At 40.7% G+C, this 22600-nt stretch overlaps 2 protein-coding genes across 2 annotated transcripts; both read left to right on the forward strand.

Annotated features, from left to right (window-relative positions):
* The first annotated feature begins 7151 nt into the window (after positions 1 to 7151).
* On the forward strand, positions 7152 to 10542 carry LOC103700809 (subtilisin-like protease SBT1.7). Its single transcript, XM_008782678.6, has one exon. The coding sequence runs from the start codon at positions 7712 to 7714 to the stop codon at positions 10019 to 10021; it is 2310 nt and encodes a 769-aa protein (XP_008780900.2). The 5' UTR covers positions 7152 to 7711; the 3' UTR covers positions 10022 to 10542.
* An 8314-nt stretch (positions 10543 to 18856) lies between these two features.
* LOC103700807 (ankyrin repeat family protein) lies at positions 18857 to 21039 on the forward strand. The gene is made up of 2 exons (XM_008782672.5): positions 18857 to 19666; positions 20691 to 21039. Exons 1-2 carry the CDS (start codon positions 18976 to 18978, stop codon positions 21002 to 21004), a joined length of 1005 nt encoding a protein of 334 aa, XP_008780894.1. The 5' UTR covers positions 18857 to 18975; the 3' UTR covers positions 21005 to 21039.
* The last annotated feature ends 1561 nt before the right edge of the window (positions 21040 to 22600 follow it).

Here is a 22600-nt window from a genome sequence, read left to right on the forward strand (position 1 = left end):
GCGGTAGGTTAAGTCGATATTCAAACCAGAAGTCCTGAGTTTGCATCCCTGTTCGGGCTAAGACTTGAGTAATAGGTTTCAAATTGAAGAGGTAAAAATCTTTTTGATGCATATACTTAAAATACTAAACTATCATGAAAGCATAATAACTTTGAAATGTCAAGTACGGATACTCCTATGAGCCACCAATTTTCCATGACACAACCACCTATTTTCCATCTATCTTATAGATATTACATAATAAAATTAACTTAAGGATGACTAGTGTTTCATGCCATTATGGAGCGACAGCATATTCTATAATGTCTATTTGGATTCCTAGATGGCTTATGGCTTACCTATGGAATAACAAAAAAAAAAAAACAGATATTTGAGGATAAGTGATTATGTAGGGAGGAGATTTTTTTTTTTTTTTGCTATGATTGGAATCTTTCATCCTTAATAGCATGGATGAGAAAAATCATCTCTCAAAATGATTAGGGTTTAAAAGATCGAAGGAGAAGAACTTCCGATATACAATTGATATAGGACTAAACACAAGTCAGCATGGCTCTTCCATATTCTTCCCCTTTAAATCTTGGTATCCTCATTAGTATGTCTCTCACTTACTTTCATGTTTAAGCTTAGCCTGATATTATTTGTAGGAACCTACAACCCCACTCAAAAAGGCTACCTAAAATATTTTATTTAGGTTCTTAGACCTTGTACATATACCCAAAATTTATCCAATGCATAATTATTGTGAAACTAAACACACGTCTACACCGTGATACGAAGAATAATTACTCACATTATATAACATAGAAAAACTGAGGAATTTTAGAGCTAGAGACACATCATCTAGGAATGAAGAGCGCAAACGGTGCATCAAGAGCGTCTCGCATGCAATATTTAGTTCCATATTCCCTAAGCTTTCTAAAATATCTACGATCCAAAAGCAGCATGCAGCATCCAATTCCACAAATTAAAAGGAATATGATTGAAACATCTGCTGATTATTAGTGCCTGAAGGAAACCCAAATGCATCCAAAACAAAACAGCGTTTCATCAATAATTGATGCCGCTTTCTATCCCTCTCAGCTAGTACCCAAGAAGACAGACAAAGACAACAGTACTTGATCAGCTTCTGGTCATGCATGGCTCACAAGAATTCATAATCACCTTCTTTTTGACCACGTTAAATTTTTACAAGGCAAGTGCTAACTACACAAGGCAGGCATAAAGATGAACTTTTGGCAAAAATTGTTGAATTAAATTAAATATTTTAAAATTTTGAAAATCAAATTAGTTAACGACCAAATGGCAAGCATCCGTGCGCAAGCAAAGAAACAAATATGAAAAAATTTCCAAAGAAAGAAAACCATGACAAGTGTCATGCGTCCAGCGCAAGAGCAAGCATGGAAAGGCCCCTCGAAGAAGGAAGGAAGCATGAATGGCCAAGATGCAATAAGCCGCTTGATCAAAAGAGCACAAGAAGACACGTCATCAATCCGCGGGAGGAGAGTTTGCTTCTTTTGACGCGCATAAGCCTATATAAAGGGCTCTAGGGATCATGTCAAAGTACAATCAAAATTTTCTCTCCTCCCTATTTCAAGAGTCTAGATAAAAAGGACTCTAGGGATCATTAGGGAGAAAAGAAATAAAAAAATTTTTTATTCTCCTCATAATTTTTCTAAGTTTCTTTTGAGTTATCTGCAAGCGTGAATGTGCTCTTCTTTCTTCCGTGGAGGCGCACTGACGGGGAAGACGTGGTTCTGTATTGGGTCGTCGTATCTGTAGGAAATCTATGCCAGTAGACCCGTGCGTGGAGAGCATAAACTTTTCTGAGACAACGCATCTGCGTGCTTCAATCCACATGCCATCTTCTCTCTCTTTCTTCATTTTATTATTATATTGTCAAGTTAATTATTTGCTAGTTTATTCTTCTTATTTATTATTTTTAAATATTAGAAATATTTAATTTATCAATTATATTTGTGTATCTAGGCTAACAAAAATACAGAAAAAAAAGCACGTAGAGAAACTCTAACATGCAATCGTTTTTCTCTTTCTTTCTTTTTTTTTTTTTTTCACTATAGCAATCGCCATCGACTACGTACCTTGCTCATTTACTACAGCATCATAAACCAAAGATTAAAAGAGATGGTGATGGAAGGCTCAAACGGGCAATCTATGTTCAAGGTTCTTTGTAAGCTATCTGAAGGTCGCAAGCTTCTAAAGTGAGGGTGACCTCCTCCTGGACGCCTGGCATGAAGACTACGACCTCTCACCGTGCACCTAACTCTTTACAACAATGAAGGTAAATAGATAATAAGATCAAACTTCCTCCTAGGAAAATGCTATGCCTCCCCAAAGGATCCCTACAAATGGTTGTAAACTATGGTTATAAGAAACCATCCGGATATATTTGGCATTTTGATCCCATATTTTTTTTTTGATAAATTGGATTTTATTAAACCAATTTAGATTAAATATATCGATGGAAATTAGAATATGAAATTTCTAAAAATTTAGAAGAAATATCTAAAAAAATTCCCAAACCCCCTTATAGAGTTATAGTCGACCAGTAACTGGGTTTACACTCATTTGAGGGAGGTTCTTGGGGAAGAACACCAGCATTAATTCCTCCTCTTCACTAATTACTAGTGAGTTGCAAAGCTACTGTGATGTCATGATCCGACCATATATAAAAGCCACTGCAAATAAATCCATAAACGGTCAGGCTTGCGTTTGAGGAAAGTTTGACTTGCATCATAACCTGATTTGGTATTAATGGAACCGAACCCATTCAGTTTATTGTGAAGCTTAATTTGATTTGTTTGATTCATGACATAATATCTCTGTGTTCGCACCCTGTTATTTACTTTTTTTTCAAAAAAAAAAATCTCGTCCAAGTACCTATTGCATCAAAGCGTGAATATAACATATTAATATACATGAAAAGTAACACATTTTAGAATACCCGGAGGAAGTTGTATAAAATATTTATTATGTTCTTAATAAAAAAAATAACCTTATCTTATTCTATTTAAAAAATTAAGGGTACTTTTGAAAAAAAAAAGAATATCTTAAATTTCAATCAATAGGAAGATGATTTTTTCTTGCATGAATTTTTTTTCGTAAAATGTGAAAATCTTATTTCTATAGAAAAGCCATTTTTCCGTCTTTTTCATTTGAAAACTCCGGCTAAATATGAGATATTTCTCCAAAAAAAATAAAAAAATCAATGGCCATACTTTTTTTTTTATCCTCTTCTTACGAACCAAATGAGTATATGTTTAATTTGAACATAGCCGTGCCCAAATCCTGCCCAGTAAAACATTAAGTTCAATATGCAAAATCCAAACCCGACTGAGTTCTAATTAAAAAGTTACTAGATATATAAATGGGAAGTGTATCAGACTATTTCCTATAAACAGAGTCAAACTATCCAGCTTCAATCGCCAAATTATGGACATTTTGGTTATCATAGCTCGGCTCTCAGCATGGCCTACATGAGCAAGAAATCTCTTCTAAGGCTAACCTCATTCTTAAAGGGATTGCAACAGCCACGCATCTCTCAGTGCCATGAGTTTATTGCACAAGCTTTTTGCCTAGAACCAGGGGTGCATGATACATCTACTAAATAGGTTGCAAAGGTATTTTTTCAGTTCATATGAGCTATAACACCATTCATGGCTGCCCATGCATCTGATTCTAATTGACCAATGCACTCGATACATTGAAAGAAGAGGTGATCACGAACGATTATATGAGCCATGAAGAAGTTTCAATGGCGCATGTTGCAAGCCAATACTTTAGTGCTCGAGGGCGACTCGACTACTGTTATTGGCTAGAAGCAGCAGAGTATGGGAGCCTGGGAGGGATGGGTGATTACCATCCGCTCCTTAGGAATATGCAGGCGATAATGAGGGGAAGGATGACGTTGCAGGGTAAACATGTGTATCGAGATGCTAACGGGGCAGTAGATTAGGTAGCCTTTTATATGGTTAACCATTCTGGAAAGACTCTGTGGCTGAGGGAGAGGAATTAAACTACCTAGTGCCCTCCGAAACTTGTTATTTTTTGTTTTCTTTAGGTGTATTCGTACCGCTATGTATGATGCATGAATTTTCCATCCCAGCCAAGGCTATTAAATCCTCTGCACCCTAACTAGCTGATGGTTGTGTCCAAGATTTTGCACCACTACTTCATGGCCTTCTCTCTCTCTCTCTACTGTAATATCGCCTTAATCCTCCACAGGCGGAATCCATCCAACTTTATTTTATTAAAAAACATGCAACATGGTAAAGCTGTATGTCGATGAAGTTGTAGGAAAACCCGTGGCAGCATTGTGTAGGATCCGGTGCCTCAGTTAAGGATGCCATGCATATTATTATTTACCTTCCAACTATCTATTTACCAAGATATATATTATTAAATTGTATTTATTTGGATCCTAAATTTAGGAGAATAGATGCTGTGAAGACAATGTCGGTCAAGATAAGAACAAGTTCTGCATCTACTTGCAAAAAAGACATAAGAAGAAAAAGAAAAACATGGTGCGTATTTCAACTGCCGGAGAAAGCTACATTTTTGATACATCTGTTTTCACTGCAAAATTAAGTGCTATCTAGAAAGGCATGGACTATGCAAGGCTCGCCTTGGGGGTGAAGTGCAGAAGACTATGCTACGGTGATCAAGTGGATCCAAAATCACTATAGGATGAACTGCGAGCATCCACTGTTGCAGAAGACGAGGAACTGTACAGTATTTTAAGCGGCTTATAAGTACAGAGAGGCAAATAGGATGGCTAATCCTTCGTTGCTCAGCTTTTTATAGGACAGCTATGAGACCATCTCTTCCCTCTTAAATCATCTCTTATTCTTTAATTTTATTGAATATATTCCTAGTAGATGTGCACGATCTATCCACCTTGTAATAAAAAATGTATATCGAGTGATGGTGAGATACATTTGTTCTGGATTTCTTTATTGATGCAAGAGCAAAAAAAAAGTGATGACGGTAGCTATATAATATACCTTAGCAAGATTATGCATTGCACCCAAACAAAAAGCCGGTTTCCATCTCCCCAGAACGGCCCGTGACAGCGTGATCTTATCCGTAATCGGTGCTCCCACCACCACCACCACCGGTGGTTGCGTGTCGCTCCCGCGCTCCGTGTGTAATATCCACCGTACGACCAAATTCCCACTTACTAGTATGTGGCAGGAGAAGTCCAGCGACATACCCCCATCAAAGGCACCAGGCCAGCGGAAACCACCCCGTATTTCAACCCGTGCGGGCCCCTCCACCACCGGTGGTGAGCCTTTGTGGCTATGAGCTTTCCATAGTAGCCACACTGGCCCAGCTTTCTTCCATCCTGTGACAGCACAAAAGCTTAATGTTTCTTTTTCTCGCATGCAGCATGTTTGGTGTGCTTTGCACGAGAGGAATGTCCTCTTTGAGAGAGACTCTGCGACGATAATTAATGGATCATACAGATCTCGAGAGGGTCTGTGATTACCACCTCTTGCTGGGAGATATCCGAATCATGGCTTGTGGAGGGCTGAGGATTCTAGCGAAGCATGTTTTTAGAGAGGCTAATGAGGCGGCGGATTGGGTGGCTTTTTTTGTTGCTGCCGATTTTCGTAATGTTTTGTTTTTTGATTTTCTATACTTTCTGTTTTTTTATAAAAAAACGAGACTAATGGTTATCCTATGACTGTAGTCACTCTTATATTTATGAATATCCATACATATGTGTATTTAATTCTATATCAGTTATTCGTCGAGTAGATCTTGGAATCAAAAAACTCAAATAATACCTTTCGGCTAGTCATTTTGGATAAAGTCCTATATTGTTATAAATAATATCATAACTTATATGGACTAGAGGTACTGTAGTATGAATTTTTTGGAGCTGACCACGAACTGGTTGTGGTGCTTGTGATTAGATTTGAATAGATATAAACTCTTGATTTTTTTGGTTAAATTATTATAATATTGATCAATTATTATATATATCTTCATTGTTTGAATATGAATTATTTAAATTCTATTGTCTTCCGTGGAATCCGTACATACAATCATTCAATCCTTTGATACTTTTCTCAAATAATTGCAACAATTCACGCTTTCTCTCATGCGTCCAAATCCTCTCATATGTGGAGGAATCCATGCATTTACGGGATGGTCCATGATTCCATGGATCCCGTTGCGATTGCAACGTCCTATCCCATATAACCGTCATGGTTGAATGCAGCAGTGAAGTGCTTCAATTCCATCTCTACCGGAAGGAATTAGAACCGGAGAGCTCTCCTATTTGTTAAATATTATTACTCCAACATAAAGAGAGTCCAGTGTAAATGCATGCAAAACCTCATTTATTTTAAAGAGGAAAGCAGCAACAATGCACCGTTGAATAAGAACTATTCATTAAATACATAAAACAAAAGCAAAGCCATCCTTTCTCCATGAATGACATTTTCAAGATTGTTATATTTTTATTGTAATACTAAATACCATATATTTTTAGAAGGCATTTATTAATTGGTGACGTGTTACCAATTTTTTTGCTCACACTCTTCATTGTGGCATCAATATGCCCTTTTACAGCTAATAAGTTAGCAGCATGGCTTAAATTTACAGGCCAAAATAATATTTAGATCATTTTTTTAAAAAATATGAAATCAAAGAAACATGAATCATTAATGCTTACCTAGGTGATTGGTTTTTTCTTGGATAAGGTAGTGATCAAAACAATATAAAAGGCCTAAACCAATTAGCAGATTGAATCTCATACCTACATGGTGCGTGATTTTTTCATATATATATATATATATATATATATATATATATATATATATATATATATATATATATATATATATATATATACGAATAATTTTTTATCTCTTGATAAAAGAAGATTGGCATTTTTGCCAAACTTAAGAGATTGGTTGATTATGAAGCTGTGTAATAGTTTTACATATTACACTAATGCCCTCTTATCGTGGTAATTTAGATATCGGTTTAATATTATTTGGGACCATTTGGGGTCCCCATTTGATTGGATCAAGCCAAAATTACATGGCCAAAAATTTATCAGATTTTCTAAAAAATATTTGTATCATGTAAATAGTAAAAAAATTCTATAAGTAGCAGCACAGAGGATTTGCTCTTACGCTCCTCCTCTCATCCTGAGTTCTCTCCCACTTTTCTTTTGCTCTTTTTTTTTTTGTTGGGCCAAGAGTTCTCTCCCACTCATTCCTGCCCTTTTCCTGCTCTCTCAACTTTCTTGTGACGGCGAGCAGAGCGGAGAGAGAAAAAAAAAGGAAGGAGGAAGAAAGAGCGCGCCTGTCAAGAGAGCGGCATGGGACAGACTTTTCCCGAGATTCTTCATTCTAATTAAAATACGTACATTCAAAATAGAATAACAAAACAGAGGAGAGCAAACGCTAAAGAAGACGAAACCCACGTGACCGTCCTCTCACACTTCCCATCTTCCTTCTCTCTCTCTCTCTCCTTCTTCTTGGTCTCTTCCTCACCGCTCTTCTCTTTTCTTGCCTGCTGTTCTGTACCATCTTCTTTGTTCTCGTTCTCAGCAAGAAATCATTCCTCCAGACGAAACGAAACCCACTTTCCCACCCTTCCTCACCAACCCAACCCCACTCTCACTCTTCCTTTATATAAACATCATCCCGACGCCACTGCAACGGCGAGACTAGCGATGGCGACGGCGACCACCACCACGGCGGCGCTTCTCCTTCTCCTCCTCCTCTGCTCCTCCTTCTCCTTCTACGTGGCGGTAGGAGAAGAGAAGCGGCAGACGTACATCGTCCATATGGCCAAGTCCCGGAGGCCGAGCACCTTCGCCGAACATGGCCACTGGTACGACGCATCCCTCCGCTCTGTCTCTAGCTCCGCCGAGATCCTCTACTCCTACGACACTGTCGCTCACGGCTTCTCCGCCCGCCTCACCACGGCCGAGGCCCAAGCCTTGGAATCCCTCGATGGCGTCCTCTCCGTCCTCCCGGAGGTCCGCTACGAGCTCCACACAACTCGGACACCGGAGTTCCTGGGCCTCGACAAGAGCGATGACCTCGTCCCCCAGGCCAACACCGGCAGCGACGTCGTGGTGGGAGTTCTCGACACCGGCGTCTGGCCGGAGAGGAAAAGCTTCGACGACACGGGCTTCGGGCCCGTGCCGGCCGGGTGGAAGGGCGCGTGCGAGGAGGGGAAGGACTTTAAGGCGACGGATTGCAACCGGAAACTCATCGGGGCGCGGTTCTTCTCCAAGGGCTACGAGGCCAGCATGGGCCCAATCGACGAGACAAGGGAGTTGCGGTCTCCGCGCGACAGCGATGGCCACGGGACCCACACCTCCACCACCGCCGCCGGCTCCGCCGTGACGGACGCGAGCCTCCTCGGCTTCGCCGCCGGCACCGCCAGGGGAATGGCGACCCGGGCCCGCGTCGCCGCGTACAAGGTGTGCTGGGTCGGCGGGTGCTTCAGCTCCGACATCCTCGCCGCAATAGACAGGGCGGTGGACGACGGGTGCCACGTACTCTCTCTCTCCCTCGGCGGCGGTATGTCGGATTATTATAGGGACAGCGTAGCGATCGGGGCGTTCAACGCGATGGAGAAGGGGGTTCTGGTCTCGTGCTCCGCCGGCAACTCCGGCCCCTCCGCCTCCAGCCTCTCCAACGTCGCCCCCTGGATCACCACCGTGGGGGCTGGAACTCTCGACCGGGACTTCCCAGCCTATGTGGTGCTCGGAAATGGCAAGAACTATAGTGGAGTCTCCCTCTATAGTGGCAAGCCGCTTCCGAGCTCGCCGCTTCCCATCGTGTACGCCGGGAACGCCAGCAACGCCACCGGCGGGAATCTTTGCATGCCGGGGACGCTGATGCCGGAGAAGGTGGCCGGAAAGATCGTTCTCTGCGAACGCGGGATCAGTCCCCGGGTCCAGAAGGGCTACGTGGTGCGCGACGCCGGCGGAGCCGGGATGATCCTCGCTAACACCGACGCCAACGGCGAGGAGCTCGTCGCCGACGCCCACCTCCTCCCCGCCAACGGCGTTGGCGAAAAGGCCGGCGACGCCATCAAAAGGTATCTATTGTCCGAGATGAGTCCGACGGCAACCATCGTTTTCGGGGGGACGAAGGTGGGGGTGCGGCCGTCGCCGGTGGTGGCGGCGTTCTCGTCGCGGGGGCCGAACGTGGTGACACCGGAGATCCTGAAGCCGGACCTGATTGCCCCCGGGGTCAATATCCTCGCCGGGTGGACCGGCGCGGTGGGGCCCACGGGGCTGTCGGTGGACTCGCGGCGGGTGGAATTCAGCATCATCTCCGGGACCTCCATGTCGTGTCCCCACGTCAGCGGCCTTGCCGCCCTCCTCAAAGGTGCCCACCCGGACTGGAGCCCCGCCGCCATCCGCTCCGCCCTCATGACCACCGCCTACGCCGATTACCCCGGCGGCAACGGCGGCCTCCTCGACGTCGCCACCGGCAAGGCCGCAACCCCCTTCGACTACGGCGCCGGCCATGTCGACCCCCGGCGCGGCATGGACCCGGGCCTCGTCTACGACCTCACTGCCGACGACTACATCGACTTCCTCTGCGCCCTTAACTACACCTCCCTCCAGATCGCCGCCGTCGCCAAAAGGACCAACTACACCTGTGACCGTAAAAGGACCTACGCGGTGTCAGGACTCAACTACCCGTCCTTCGCGGTGGCGTTCGAGACGGCGAGCGGGGACCGCGTCGGCGTGGCTACGGTGAAGCACACGAGGACGATGACCAGCGTGGGGGGGCCTGGGACGTACAAGGCAACGGTGGCGACAGCGGTGACCGGCGGAGAGGTGAAGGTGGCGGTGGAGCCGGCGGAGCTGAGCTTCACGAAGGTGGGGGAGAAGCAGAGCTACACGGTGAGCTTCTCGGCGCCATCGTTGCCGTCGGGATCGTCGGGGTTCGGCCGCCTCGAGTGGTCCGATGGCAAGCACGTGGTCGCCAGCCCCATCGCGTTCACCTGGACTTGAGATCGCATCATCGCAACGACCGACAAGAAATGGACGGTGATTGATGGGGTGGGGAGTGATTGCTTAGGTACGCCAGCAAGCCGGTGGACCACAGCGTCCTTGTTGCTGCTATTTTCAGATGGCAACGTGACAACTAAACGTTGCCGGTGCTTGCTTCCTTATTTACTTGCAAATTTGCGATTTTATTGCTGTTTTCCGCTAATTAAGCAGGATGGAGGGACAAGGAAATGAAAAATCAAGAAAAAAAAAAGCTTACTTGGGCAATTTGTATACTATTTATATACAAAATAGATGCAAGGTGCTGAGCTGGTTTGGGTCCCTAAAATATGGAAATCGAAGTAAAGGAGCTTAGTTTGTATGGTGGCTGTCTGTTGATTTGGTTAATGATGTTTATGGCATACCCAACAACAACAGGAAAGTGTATCAATTTACTTCAACTGTAGCGATAATTAAATGTTAGGTGATGGGCCGGAAATGTAGCCATTGATTTGAAACTTAGTATGAAGGTTTATTTATGGTTAGAGGTGCAAATAAGTTGGGTCGGGTTTTGAGTGATTCCGACTCAATTTGGTTTCTTGTTCGAATTTTAATTTTGGATCCAGATTCAATCCAATAGATAAGTGAGTCAGATCGGATCCACGGTTATAAGTAAGAAAATACATTGATTTTTAGAATCGAAACGGTTAGAAAGCTTGAGCACCAATAAGAAAATGCTCCTCTTGGTGCATCTTTAGTTCCCAATACATGATCATACTATCTAATGCTGATTATAATCTTCATTGTTTTGTGTTAGAGAACACAATTTTCGGATACAACTCCATATGTTATTAACACAGTTGTGATCCTACTATTTTATAACAAAGCCTTTTTATATACGCTTCTCTTCATGAATACATGTTCGAGGATTTCTGCACTTGCTCATGTATGGTGCTGCTGCTGCAGGGTCTCGTAGCCTCGTTCCAGAATTTTAAATGATGAAAAGCTGCACCTTCTAAGCATTTAGAAAGTGGAGACTGTCCGTTACATTGCGTAGAATGCCTGAGCGTGAACCTCGGATCCGTTCAAAGTAGACGCATCACGCGTGGCGTGGTTGGACAATCCAGTGGAAGCTAAGGGCATGCCAACGAGAGTCCAGTACTCGTCCAATCTAACAGATATAAATATAAAATTTTTTTAAAAAAATTATAAATATTTTTTTAAATATCAAATTTTGCATAACTATTTTTCTAAAATTGATATTCGCATTGATAACCTCGTAAAATACTTGTTTTGCTATTATATTATTTTTTTAACTTTATTTTTTCACATGCATCCACATCATCTAACGTCATTAAAATAAATAATAAATATGGCTTTATTAATGATATTAAAAGAATTGTTATATTAGGGGCATTTGTGCAAAAACAGTATTTTGTGAAGGTACAAAAATAAATTTAAATTTAAAGAGGGTATTTACGTAAATTTAAATTTTTAGAAGAATATTCATGCAAAAAACCAAATTAAAAAATATATATAAAAACTTATTTTTATATAAATGTTCAAATTAAAATTTTATGAAAAGTAGAATTAAAATTTTATATAAAATTTAATATTTTATTTCTATATGGGTTCTTATTAGAATTTTGAATTTTCTATATAAATTCATTACTAAATTAATTAAAATATAGTTTGTATTATTAAGATTTGAAAATATAAAATATTAAATTATTTTTTTATTTTTTAATGTTGATAATTATCTACAGTATATGTGCCAAATAACATAAATTATCTGCCCGGGTGGGCGTTAACGTAAGAGTAAAGGTTGCCAAATAAAATGAATCGGGTCGCCGGTAACTACGGAGGGATCTCGGGTCACGTGACTCTTTTTTCTCTTTTTATAAAGCATGAGCAATATATGGCTAAAGACAGAGAATGTAATTATAGTGGTTGGGCGGCTTTTCAGAAAGAACGCAGTTGCATGCTTTTGGGCAGCAGGCACGTGAAGTGGTTGGATCACTACGATAAGATGCCTGCGATCAAAAGCACTAATTGGGTTTGCCTTTTGGCCTCCCGATTTCTCCGCCCACTGTAATTAATTCCCCACCCTCCAAAAGACCGCGTTATAACAAAAAGTCCCCGTTGACTAGTCTTAAAATGTTCCGTCCAATATCTCCACCAAGTTTAATTCCCGGTCCCTGAGCCCCTTTTATTTTTTCAAAAAAATGCCGAAAATATCCCTGCCCCTCTTAATCTCCTATTCCAAGAAGAAGAAGGAGGAGGAGGAGGAGGAGGTACGGACCAGTTGACCATGGTCCATCCCTGCCCAAGCTCCCTCCCGCGGCCGCGACCGGCCCCGGCTCGCCCCCTCCCCCTCCGAGCCCCCTCCCACGGCCTCGCCCCCTCCCGAGCCCCCTCCCACGGCCTGCCCCTGCCCGAGCTCCCTCCCACAGCCGCCGCCCGCCTCGGCTAGCCCCCTCCCACGGCCGCGCCGCTAGGAATGCCCCCGCCCCCGCCCCTTCACGAGCCCCCTCCTGTGGCCATCGCCGGCCACGACTCGTCCTCCTCCCGCGTCCGCCGCGGCTTGGCCCATTTCTGGAGCCGCCGACCTCGCGGGAGGAGAGGCGTTCTCCACTGGCCAGCAGCGGCCGCCACCACCGACGGCCACGCCCCCTCACGCGGCTCCCTCTAACGGCCGCCACGGCCCGGCCCCCTTCCGGCATCGCCGGCTTATGGGAGGAGAAGAAAGAAGAAGAAGGGAAGAAGAGAAGAAAAAGAAAAAAAAAAGGAAAGGAAAGAAAAAGAAGAAAAAAAAAGAAAGAAATATATATATATATAAATGAACGAATAAATAAATAATATATTTTAATAAAATAAAATAATTATAAAATAAATAAATAAATAAAGCCACCACGGTCAAGCCCTCTCCTGCGGCCCCCTTCCGGCGCCTCCAGCTCGCGGGAGGAGAAGAAAGAAGAAGAAAAGAAGAAGAGAAGCAAAAAAAGAAAAAAAGAAGAAAAGGAAAGAAAAAGAAAAAAAAGAAAAAAAAAGAAGAAAAGAAAAAAAAAGATTTAAGTGTATGCAAAGAAGACTTAATTGTGTATAGAGAACACTTAACTGTGTGATCTACATAGTTAAGTGTTCTCTGTACATAATTAAGTTTTCTCTACACACTTAAATATATGATGCATAGAATACTTAACTGTATGCAGAGAAGATTTAAGTGTGTGCAGAGAAGACTTAATTGTGTACATAAAATATTTAACTTAACTATATGATGTATAGAATACTGAACTATGTTGAGAAAAGATTTAAGTGTGTGTAGAGAAGAGTTAACTGTGTGTATGTGCAGAGAAGGGAAAGAAAAAGAAAAAGAAAAAGAAAAGAAAAAGAAGAGAAGGAACGAAAAAGAAAAAGAAAGAAAGGGAAAGAAAAAAAAGGAAAGAAAAAGAAAAAAAAGGAAAGAAAAAGAAGGAAAGAAAAGAAAAAGAAAGAAAATGAAAGAAAAAGAAGAAAAGGAAAAGAAAAGAAAAGAAAAAAAAGAAGAAGAAAAAGGAAAGAAAAAGAAAACAAGGAAAGAAAAAGAAAAAAAGGGAAAGAAAAAGAAGAATAGGAAAAGAAAAAGGAAGAAAAGGAAAGAAAAAGAAGAAAAAGAAAAAAAGAAGAAGAAGAAAAAGGAAAGAAAAAGAAGAGAAGGAAAGAAAAAGAAAAAAAAGGGAAAGAAAAGAAGAAAAGGAAAGAAAAAGAAGAAAAGGAAAAAAAAAAGAAGAAAAGGAAAAAAAAGAAGAAAAAGAAAGAAAAAGAAGAAAAAGAAAGAAAAAGAGTACTTAACTGTGTGATGCATAAAACACTTAACTGTGTACAAAGAAGATTTAAGTGTGTGTAGAAAAAATTTAATTGTGTATAGAGAATACTTAACTTAACTGTGTGATGCATAAAATACTTAACTATGTGCAGAGAAAATTTAAGTGTATGCAGAGAAGATTTAATTGTGTACAGAAAAACTTAACTGTGTGGTGCACACAGTTAAGTTTATCTGTACACAATTAAGTATTCTCTACACATACTTAACTATGTGATGGAGAGAACACTTAACTGTGTACAAAGAAGAAAAAAGAAGAAAAGAAAAGAAATAGAAGAAGAAAAAGGAAAGAAAAAGAAAAAAAAGGAAAGAAAAAGAAAAAAGGGAAAGAAAAAGAAGAAAAGAAAAGAAAAAGAAGAAAAAGGAAAGAAAAAGAAGAAAAGAAAAGAAAAAGAAGAAAAGGAAAAAAAGAAAAAAAGAAAAGAAAAAAGAGAAAGAAAAAGGAAATAAAAAGAAGAAAAAGGAAAGAAAAAGAAGAGAAGGAAAGAAAAAGAACACTTAACTCTGTGATGCACGCAGTTAAGTATTTTCTGTACACAATTAAGTATGTGCAAAGAACATTTTTAAGTGTGTGCAAAGAAGACTTAATTGTATGCAGAGAATATTTAACTTAACTGTGTGATGTATAGAACATTTAACTGTGTGCAGAGAAGATTTAAGTGTATGCAGAGAAGACTTAATTGTGTACAGAGAATACATAACTATGTCCAGAGAAGATTTAAGTGTGTGCAGAGAAGACTTAATTATGTACAGAAAATACTTAACTTAATTGTGTGATGCATAGAACACTTAACTGTGCGCAGAAAAGAATTAATTGTCTACAAGAAACACTTAACTGTGTGATGCACGCAGTTAAGGATTCTCTGTACACAATTAAGTTTTTTCTGCACATACTTAACTATGTAATGCAAAAAATACTTAATTGTGTGCCGGGAAGGAAAGAAAAAGAAAAAAAAAAAGAAAAAAGGAAAGAAAAAGCAAATAAGGAAAGAAAAAGAAGAATAGGAGAAAAGGAAAGAAAAAGAAAAAAAGGAAGGAAAGGGAAAAAAAGGAAAGAAGAAGAAGAAGATAAAAGAAAAAGGAAGAAAAGGGAAAAAAAAGAAGAAAAAGAAAAGAAAAGGAAGAAAAAAAAAAAGAAAAAAAGAAAAGAAAAGAAGAAGAAAAAGGAAAGAAAACAAAGAGAAGAAAAGAAAAAGAACACTTAACTGTATGATGCATATAACACTTAACTGTGTGCAGAGAAGATTTAAGTGCGTGCAAAAAAGACTTAATTGTGTACAGATAATACTTAACTTAACTATGTGATGTATAGAATACTTAACTATATGCAGAGAAGATTTAAGTGCGTGCAAAGAAGCTTGGCACATAGGTAATATACCATAGCACATATTTAAATAAGCTTGGCACACAGTTAGTCAATGTTTGAACACTTAATCTAGCCTGACACATAGTTAAATCTTCTCGGCACACAGTTAAGTAGGATTTAACTGTGTGCTAGGCTGGATTAAGTGTTCAAACATTTACTAACTGTATGCTAAGCTTATTTAAATATGTGTCATACTATATTATATGTGTACCAAACTTACTAACCTAACTGTCACTCACTAATCATTTTTCTTTTTCTTCATTTTTCTTTTCTTTTTTTCTTTTTCTTTCCTTCTCTTCTTTTTCTTTCCTTTTTCTTTTTTTTTTCTTTTCTTCTTTTTCTTTCTTTTTCTTCCTTTTCTTTCCTTTTCTTTCTTTCTTTTCTTTTCTTTTTTCTTCTATTCTTCTCCTCCCTTCTTATTTATTTATTTTTATTTTATTTCATTGAAATATATTTAGTTATTATCTTAATTATTTATTTATTTCTTTATTCATTCATTCATAGATATAATTATTTATACATTTATTTATTTATTTATTTATTTATTTTCTTCTTTTCTTCCTTTTTCTTCTTTTTTTTCTTTTCTTTTTTCTTCTCTTCCTCTCCTCCCTTCTTATTTATTTATTTATTAGTTTATTTCATTGAGATATATTTAGTTATTATCTTAATTATTTATTTTTTTATTCGTTCATCGTAAATATATATTTATTTATTTATTTATTTCTTCTTTTCTCTCTTTTTTTTCTTTCCTTCTTTTTCTTTCCTTTTTTTCTTCTTTTTCTTTTCTTTTTTCTTCTCTTCTTTCCGAAGCTTCTTCTTCTTTCTTCCTTCTCCTTCCCTCCTTTCTTCTCCTCCCGCGAGGCCGGTGACGCCGGAAGAGTGCTGGTCGTTATTTATTTATTTAGTTATTTATTTTATTTATTATTTTATTTTATTGAAATATATTTATTTATTTATTTATTTATTCGTTCATTCATATATATATATACATTTATTTATTTATTTTTCTTTTCTTTTTTCTTTCTTTTTCTTTCCTTTCCTTTTCTTTTCTTTTTTTTCTTTTCTTTTTTCTTCTCTTCTTCCCGATGCCTCTTCTTCTTTCTTCTTTCTTCTCCTCCTCCCACGAGGCTGGCGGTGCCGGAAGAGTGCCGAGGCCGGTGGTGGCTCGGCGACGTGGCCGGTGGAGTACGGCCGAGATCCTTTCTTCTCCGGATTCTCTCGCGGGCGGCGACGGTGGGGAAGAAGCACGGGTGGAGGTCGAGGGCAAGGGAGGCGGCGGCGGAGAGGGAGTCGCATTTAGCCTGGAGATCGGAGCCGATGATGCGGAAATGGAACGGGCACACGCGGACCTTACGGGATGGCTTGGAAGGAATAGGATTCAAAACAGGGGAAGAAAAAGGGGAAATGAAGATGAAGGAGGTGAAGGGCATTATGGTCTTTTTATTAAAATTTATTATGCATTGGAAATGGGTATGGACCGGTTGTTAAAGTTATGTTCAATAGGGATTAAACATTACAGTCCGGTCAAAGAATGGACCGGACATTAGTTTCCCTTTTTTTTTTTTATTTTCTTGTTCCTTTTGATAGGACGGCAGAGTCAGCTGCCGTCGAATAGAGCTCGACAGGGCAATGGGCGTGACGTGAAGACGGATTGGACGTCTGCAGCCGTTCATTCTGCCTACAAGAATGCAAGTTTTTTTTTTTTTTTCTCTTTGGTAGATCACACCAAATGAATATAAATAGGAAGCCCCCACTCCGAGCTTCCTCGAGCTCAACTTTAACGAATTAGTGTTGGATGAAAGTACACACGACAGGATAGACTTTGTTATACGGAACTCTCATTTTAGGATAGTGGCAGCAAACCGTTGCCAGTTGTTCGATGCATCAGTTCCAAGGACGGAGTTGCGAGCTGCCTGGGCAGATCTTTGCCATGCGCGGTAGATGCTGCGGACCAGTTCGATCATTCTAAAGGGCGATTCGGCTACGGTTATTGGGTGGATTTGGAGGGGACCGAGTGGTGAGAGCATAGACCACCCTCTGATCCAGGACATTGGGATGATGGTGAGGGATGGTGTGGTCTTTGAGGTGAAGCATGTATTCAGAAAATCTAACAGGACGGCTGACTGGGTGGCTGCCTACGCGGCCCACCACTCAGGATATGCCCTGTGGTCAGAAGAGAGGGAGCTGCCACTGGCACTCCACGAGCTTATGTATTTTGATTTTCTTGAGTATATTCGTACATGCGTTGCACGAAGAACTCGTCAAAAAAAGAAAAAAAAAAATAAGTACAGATGGAAAAAAAAAAAAAAACTATCTAAACGGATAACGTCCGCCTAATTTGACGCGTAGTTTCATATATAGCATTTATGCAAGCTATTAAAATTATTTACAATACGACTATTAAAAAATCGATAATAAGAATATAAAGGACATAAAACTCACCAACAACCTCACTTATTAGAATAGCATTTAAGGTCAAATTTAATAGTAGTATCGGCAATAGAGTCGAAAAAAGAGGAGTGAGTTTTATGATCATGGTCCGAATTCTCAACTTATAACGGCTGCTGGTGGAATACAATTTTTTGATGCATCTAGAGCAAAATTGAGGATTGCCTAATAAAGGATTCGATATGCTACTTCTTTTTAAAAGCCAAATATATTCTACTTAAAGGCGATTTAGCTATGGTGGTAGGAACATCTTCTATTATTTGACATCTGAAAACTAGTAGAAAATTGTATTTTATTTGTTGCAAGTCATGTCTATAAGTAGTGAACCCGAGTAGCAGATTGGGTGGTCTATAATCATATATTCTATGGGCAGCATATGTATTCGTACTAGGCAGGCATGAGATACTAGTTTTATCTAAAAAGAAGAAAAAAAAGGATGGATCTCATCTCATATATATACTTTTTTTATTTGTTTTAGTTAAGGAGAAAGATGTCATGGAAATCAACTTCATCTGCTCTACTGTTATTATTTCACCTAGTTGAAGGCTTCCAATTTTTAACGGTCTTGTCGCCATAAGTTTCCACATGTCTGTCTCTAAATGTTGAAGAATATTATTGGGATTTGGGAGGCCTTTCTTTTTTGGCAAAGGGAAATCTTGATATCATCCAGTTTCCTCTCGTGCTAGCCCGGTTTACCTTGGATGGCAACGCAATCAACATGGTGGACCTGCGGTGGAGAAGCAGCACCGGAGACGTAGACTGCGCCCTCACGGTGCAGTGCGGTCCGCACGGTCCGTAGACCGCCATCGACCAAATTGGCAATGATATTTACTGCCATGCTAACGATTATCTATTGTTTTTTTTTAAGTACATCGGCGGCTCACATTAGTCTCCTGTGAGCATTGCCATCAGAGTCAAGAAATAAAATACTCTACGAAGATGGAAGAACAGATACAAAGTGGGGCAAGGCTCCACGATGTGCCCCTGAGATCGTCGAGCAAGGCTCCTGTTCAAAGCATTGCCTTTGGTATCCTAAAGAGGAAATTTTTTTTGTTTAGCACCGGCGGCCTAAAGCTGGGCTTTCACGATGTGCCCCTGAGATCGTCGAGTAGGCCGGCCCACAATTGGAAGACGCCGGGCCAGCCCGGTCTAGAAGTAGATCCAGGCCGGCATCCCGGTTGAACAGTCCCGGTCCCCCTCCTACGCCGCCCTAAAACTGCAATCCCGCCTGGCCGCCTCTCTCTCTCTCTCTCTCCCCCCCTCCCTCGCTCCTGTCATCGAACTCGAGACCGCACGCAAAGAATGGAGAAGGAACCGGAGGATCTCCTCTGCGAGGCGGCCACCGCCGGAGACTCTGCCAGGATCCAGGACCTCCTCGCCGCCGGCGCCGACCCATCCTACTTCGACTCCCAGGGGATGACTCCACTCATGCACGCCGCCCGCCACGGCCGCGCCGACGCCGTCCGCCTCCTCCTCGCCGCCGGCGCCCCCTGGAACGCCCTATCTCCCTCCGGCCTTTCCGCCGGCGACCTCGCCATGGAGCACTCCCACCAGGACGCCTTCGACGCCCTTCTCAACGCCGCCATCCAGGCCGAGCTCGTCCTCGGAACCATCGCCCGCACGGACCGCAAAAACGGCGGCGGCGGCGGTGGCGATTCCAACTATCTGGAGGAGAGGGTCGCCTTCAGCGAGGATAAGCTGATGGATGCGGAGAGCAAGGCGGTGATGATGGCGTGGGAGAGGCCGCTGATGGAGGCCCACGCGAGGGCCATCTGTGGGAGCGGCGGCGGGGGACGCGTCCTTAATATAGGCTTCGGGATGGGCCTCGTGGATGAGGCTATTCAGCGGTATAAGCCTCTGGAGCACACTATCGTGGAAGCTCATCCGGAGGTTCGTGACCGAATGCTTCGACTGGGGTGGGGAGAGAAGGAGAATGTGAAGATCGTGTTTGGCAGGTGGCAAGATGTCCTCTCTCAGCTCGGATCTTACGATGGTAAGATTTGTTCTCTCTCAATTTGATCGCTTTGATAGATAAAACTCTACGTGTTTTCTGAATCCTGCGAAGAGGAAATCTCATTCCCCGATCTCGCCACAAGAATTCATGGATGGGAGAACTGTATCTTCCCCTCTTGTCCATGTTTAGCTCCTTGCATGTTTATTGTGGGAAGGTTTCTTCACGGTTCTTGTTTGCTTTTTAAATTTATTTTTATTTAGATACAAATGATTTCTCTTACAAAAACTCATATTTTATTACATGCTTAGTCGATTTTTGTTTCTAAAATATCTCCTTACTGCAACCGTTAAAATATATTTCTTGAATATTTATTTTACTATCTTACAAAGAAGTCGTTCATTAAGAGTGATATTGTAGGCGATCTATAGAAATATGAAATAAAATTTAGAAATGTTTGCCAACTCGACCTTAAGGGAGAGGGAACCTAAGAATAAGGAATGAATGAATCAATAACCATCATAGTTATGCCAAGATGTGAATTACTGACTCCGCCGCTAGTATTTAGGGCTAGAGATAATGTGCATGAATTCATTCATTGGTGCTCAAGATCTTTTCCCCGCAGAAATGAAATATTTATGATGTTAAAAACAAAGAAGATAAGAAGATAAATAATAAATACGTGATAATGGAATCATATTCACAATGTTGAACCCTTCTAGGGCATCTGAGAAAGGAATTAACTTATTTTAGTCACCTGCAAAAGGAATAGTAACACTTGTAGACTCTTCTAGTTTAATAGCTTGCATGCAAACATTTCTGTGGTAGCACGTTCTGTTTAACGTCATCGTTCTCAAGTATTAATCTCTCATTGGTTCGCCATCTTTTGGCGATGAAATGGCAATTGGTGACCTTTTTTTCTTATTAACAACTTAACTGATGGAGTGCTTTGTAGATGCAATCAAGTTATGTTTTCGATGGCTTATGTGCGTTTTTCTGATTTTTGAAGTAAAAAAAAAAAAGAGAAGAAAAATTAAAGTCTAATGAAACATTTGTGCCTGTACAGGAATATTCTTCGACACCTATGGGGAATACTATGAGGACCTGAGGCAATTTCACCAGCACCTCCCTAGGCTACTAAAACCTGGAGGAATCTATTCATACTTCAATGGCCTTTGTGGTGGTAATGCATTTTTCCATGTAGTTTACTGTCAGTTAGTTTCACTAGAACTTGGAAATCTAGGATATTCTACACAATTCATTCCCTTGCCTGTTAAAGATTGCTTGGCGGAGGAGGTTTGGGAGGGTGTGAAACACAAATACTGGCAGCTGGACACATATTACCTCCCTGTTTGTCAGGCAGCATGTGATTCTGAATGATATTAATTTGAATTCGAATGTTTAACTGTTTGGAATTTGAGGCATGTATAAAATATGCACTTCCGCTGCATGCTGGATAGTTTTGGTATCTTTAACTTAAAGAAATGCAGTCTGATAAAATATACTTGGAAGCTTATTTGATGAACTGATTAAAATGCGACTTTGACTGTGACCAACAGGAGCCATCTATTAGATTTGGGCTTAATTTTGTGTTCTGAACTATTTACTGAGGCATCTGTCTTATTTCCTTTATAGGCTTATAAAGTTTTCTTTTTTCTAATGGCATGAACCAGGTTGGCTGTTGAAACCCGAAATGCCCAAAACCACCATAGAAGTCCTAGATATCATGCTCATTTTTCTCAATTAGCAGCAGGAGATTTTGGCCCTTTGGTTAAACCAATTTTATGCATGTTAGAATTTACCTTCAACAACAATTTTTAAGCTTTTTCTATGATCAGTTTCTGTTCATATTGCTGAAGATCCTTCACCTTTCAATTCACTTCTTGTAGCCTCATTATTTTCTGTCTTTCTTTCTTTCTTTCTTTTTTCGGGAAAACTATAGCTGGGACCAGAGACATTTCAAATCCCTGATCCCTTAAAGAGTCGTGCTCCATATGTTGTTTTTATTTGGGATCCATCCAGGTTCTCATCTCATTGGTTTACATTATATTATCCAAAAATAAACGTATATGATAGGATTTATTAAATGAGGTTGTCAGACAACTCTGAACAAGAATCATAGTTTATGTTCTTACATAATTATTGTGACCGGACCAAATACAAACTTATTTCTTGTGGCACAATATGCTTTTGACCATTTTAGTGACAACTTGATTATCTAGAGAAGAATTCTTTCAGACTGCTTAATACTATTTGAGTTGTAACGAAATCCATACTCGTGTAAGCACAAACTAGCTGACTGAAGCCTTTTCATGTTCCACTTAAGCTCTCAACAGCTTGATAACAAAGATTGCATCCATTAGAATTCCCTTTTTCTTGGATAATTATAGCATTTCTTTAAAAAGGTGAAGAAAAAAATATATCATTAATGCCTAATCGAGTCCTTCCCTCATCATCTGGATGTCTTTCTCCTAGTCTTTGACCAGTATATGGGCAGTGATGCCATCATTTTACTGATGTCTAGATGCAGATGCCCCAAAACTTAAATATTTACTTTGCAATATTTAACTGGCTTCCCCTGCCAGTTTCTGATTGAGTGGTTGGTAGACCTTTATGCTGTGAGATTTCTAGTAATAAATAGTCAGAAAAATCATCATCGAACTTTCATTTGGATGGTACCTCTTCTTTGCCCTCTACCGTTTTGATCCTCGAGTCGCCTCTCCTGATCTCAAAAAAAGAGGTTAGTAAAATTCTATGTTTGCCTGGGGATCTAGGCTTCATGTCACCATTTTGTATTTTAGCGGACAAGCATAAGAATCCTAGCAGTTGCAAATGTGCACCCTGATTCCTTGAAAACTTTTTCCTCAAATAAATGAATAACTAACAGTGCCATTCGACTCCTAAAGTTTCCTCTGTTTTTGACATTAGGAATATGAACACTTCTATAGGATTTGTTTTGTATGGTCTTGTTTTATA

Source organism: Phoenix dactylifera, chromosome 1, assembly GCF_051530095.1.
Source record: "Phoenix dactylifera cultivar Ajwa chromosome 1, Ajwa_hap1_PhDact_Kaust_v1.1, whole genome shotgun sequence".
Lineage (NCBI taxonomy): Eukaryota > Viridiplantae > Streptophyta > Magnoliopsida > Arecales > Arecaceae > Phoenix > Phoenix dactylifera.

Excerpts from the sequence above, each read along its gene's own strand:
- LOC103700807 (XM_008782672.5), top strand. The coding sequence starts at position 18,976 with ATGGAGAAGGAACCGGAGGATCTCCTCTGCGAGGCGGCCACCGCCGGA. Across the intron at positions 19,667-20,690 it reads TCAGCTCGGATCTTACGATG|GAATATTCTTCGACACCTAT; the intron begins GTAAGATTTGTT and ends GTGCCTGTACAG.
- LOC103700809 (XM_008782678.6), top strand. The coding sequence starts at position 7,712 with ATGGCGACGGCGACCACCACCACGGCGGCGCTTCTCCTTCTCCTCCTC.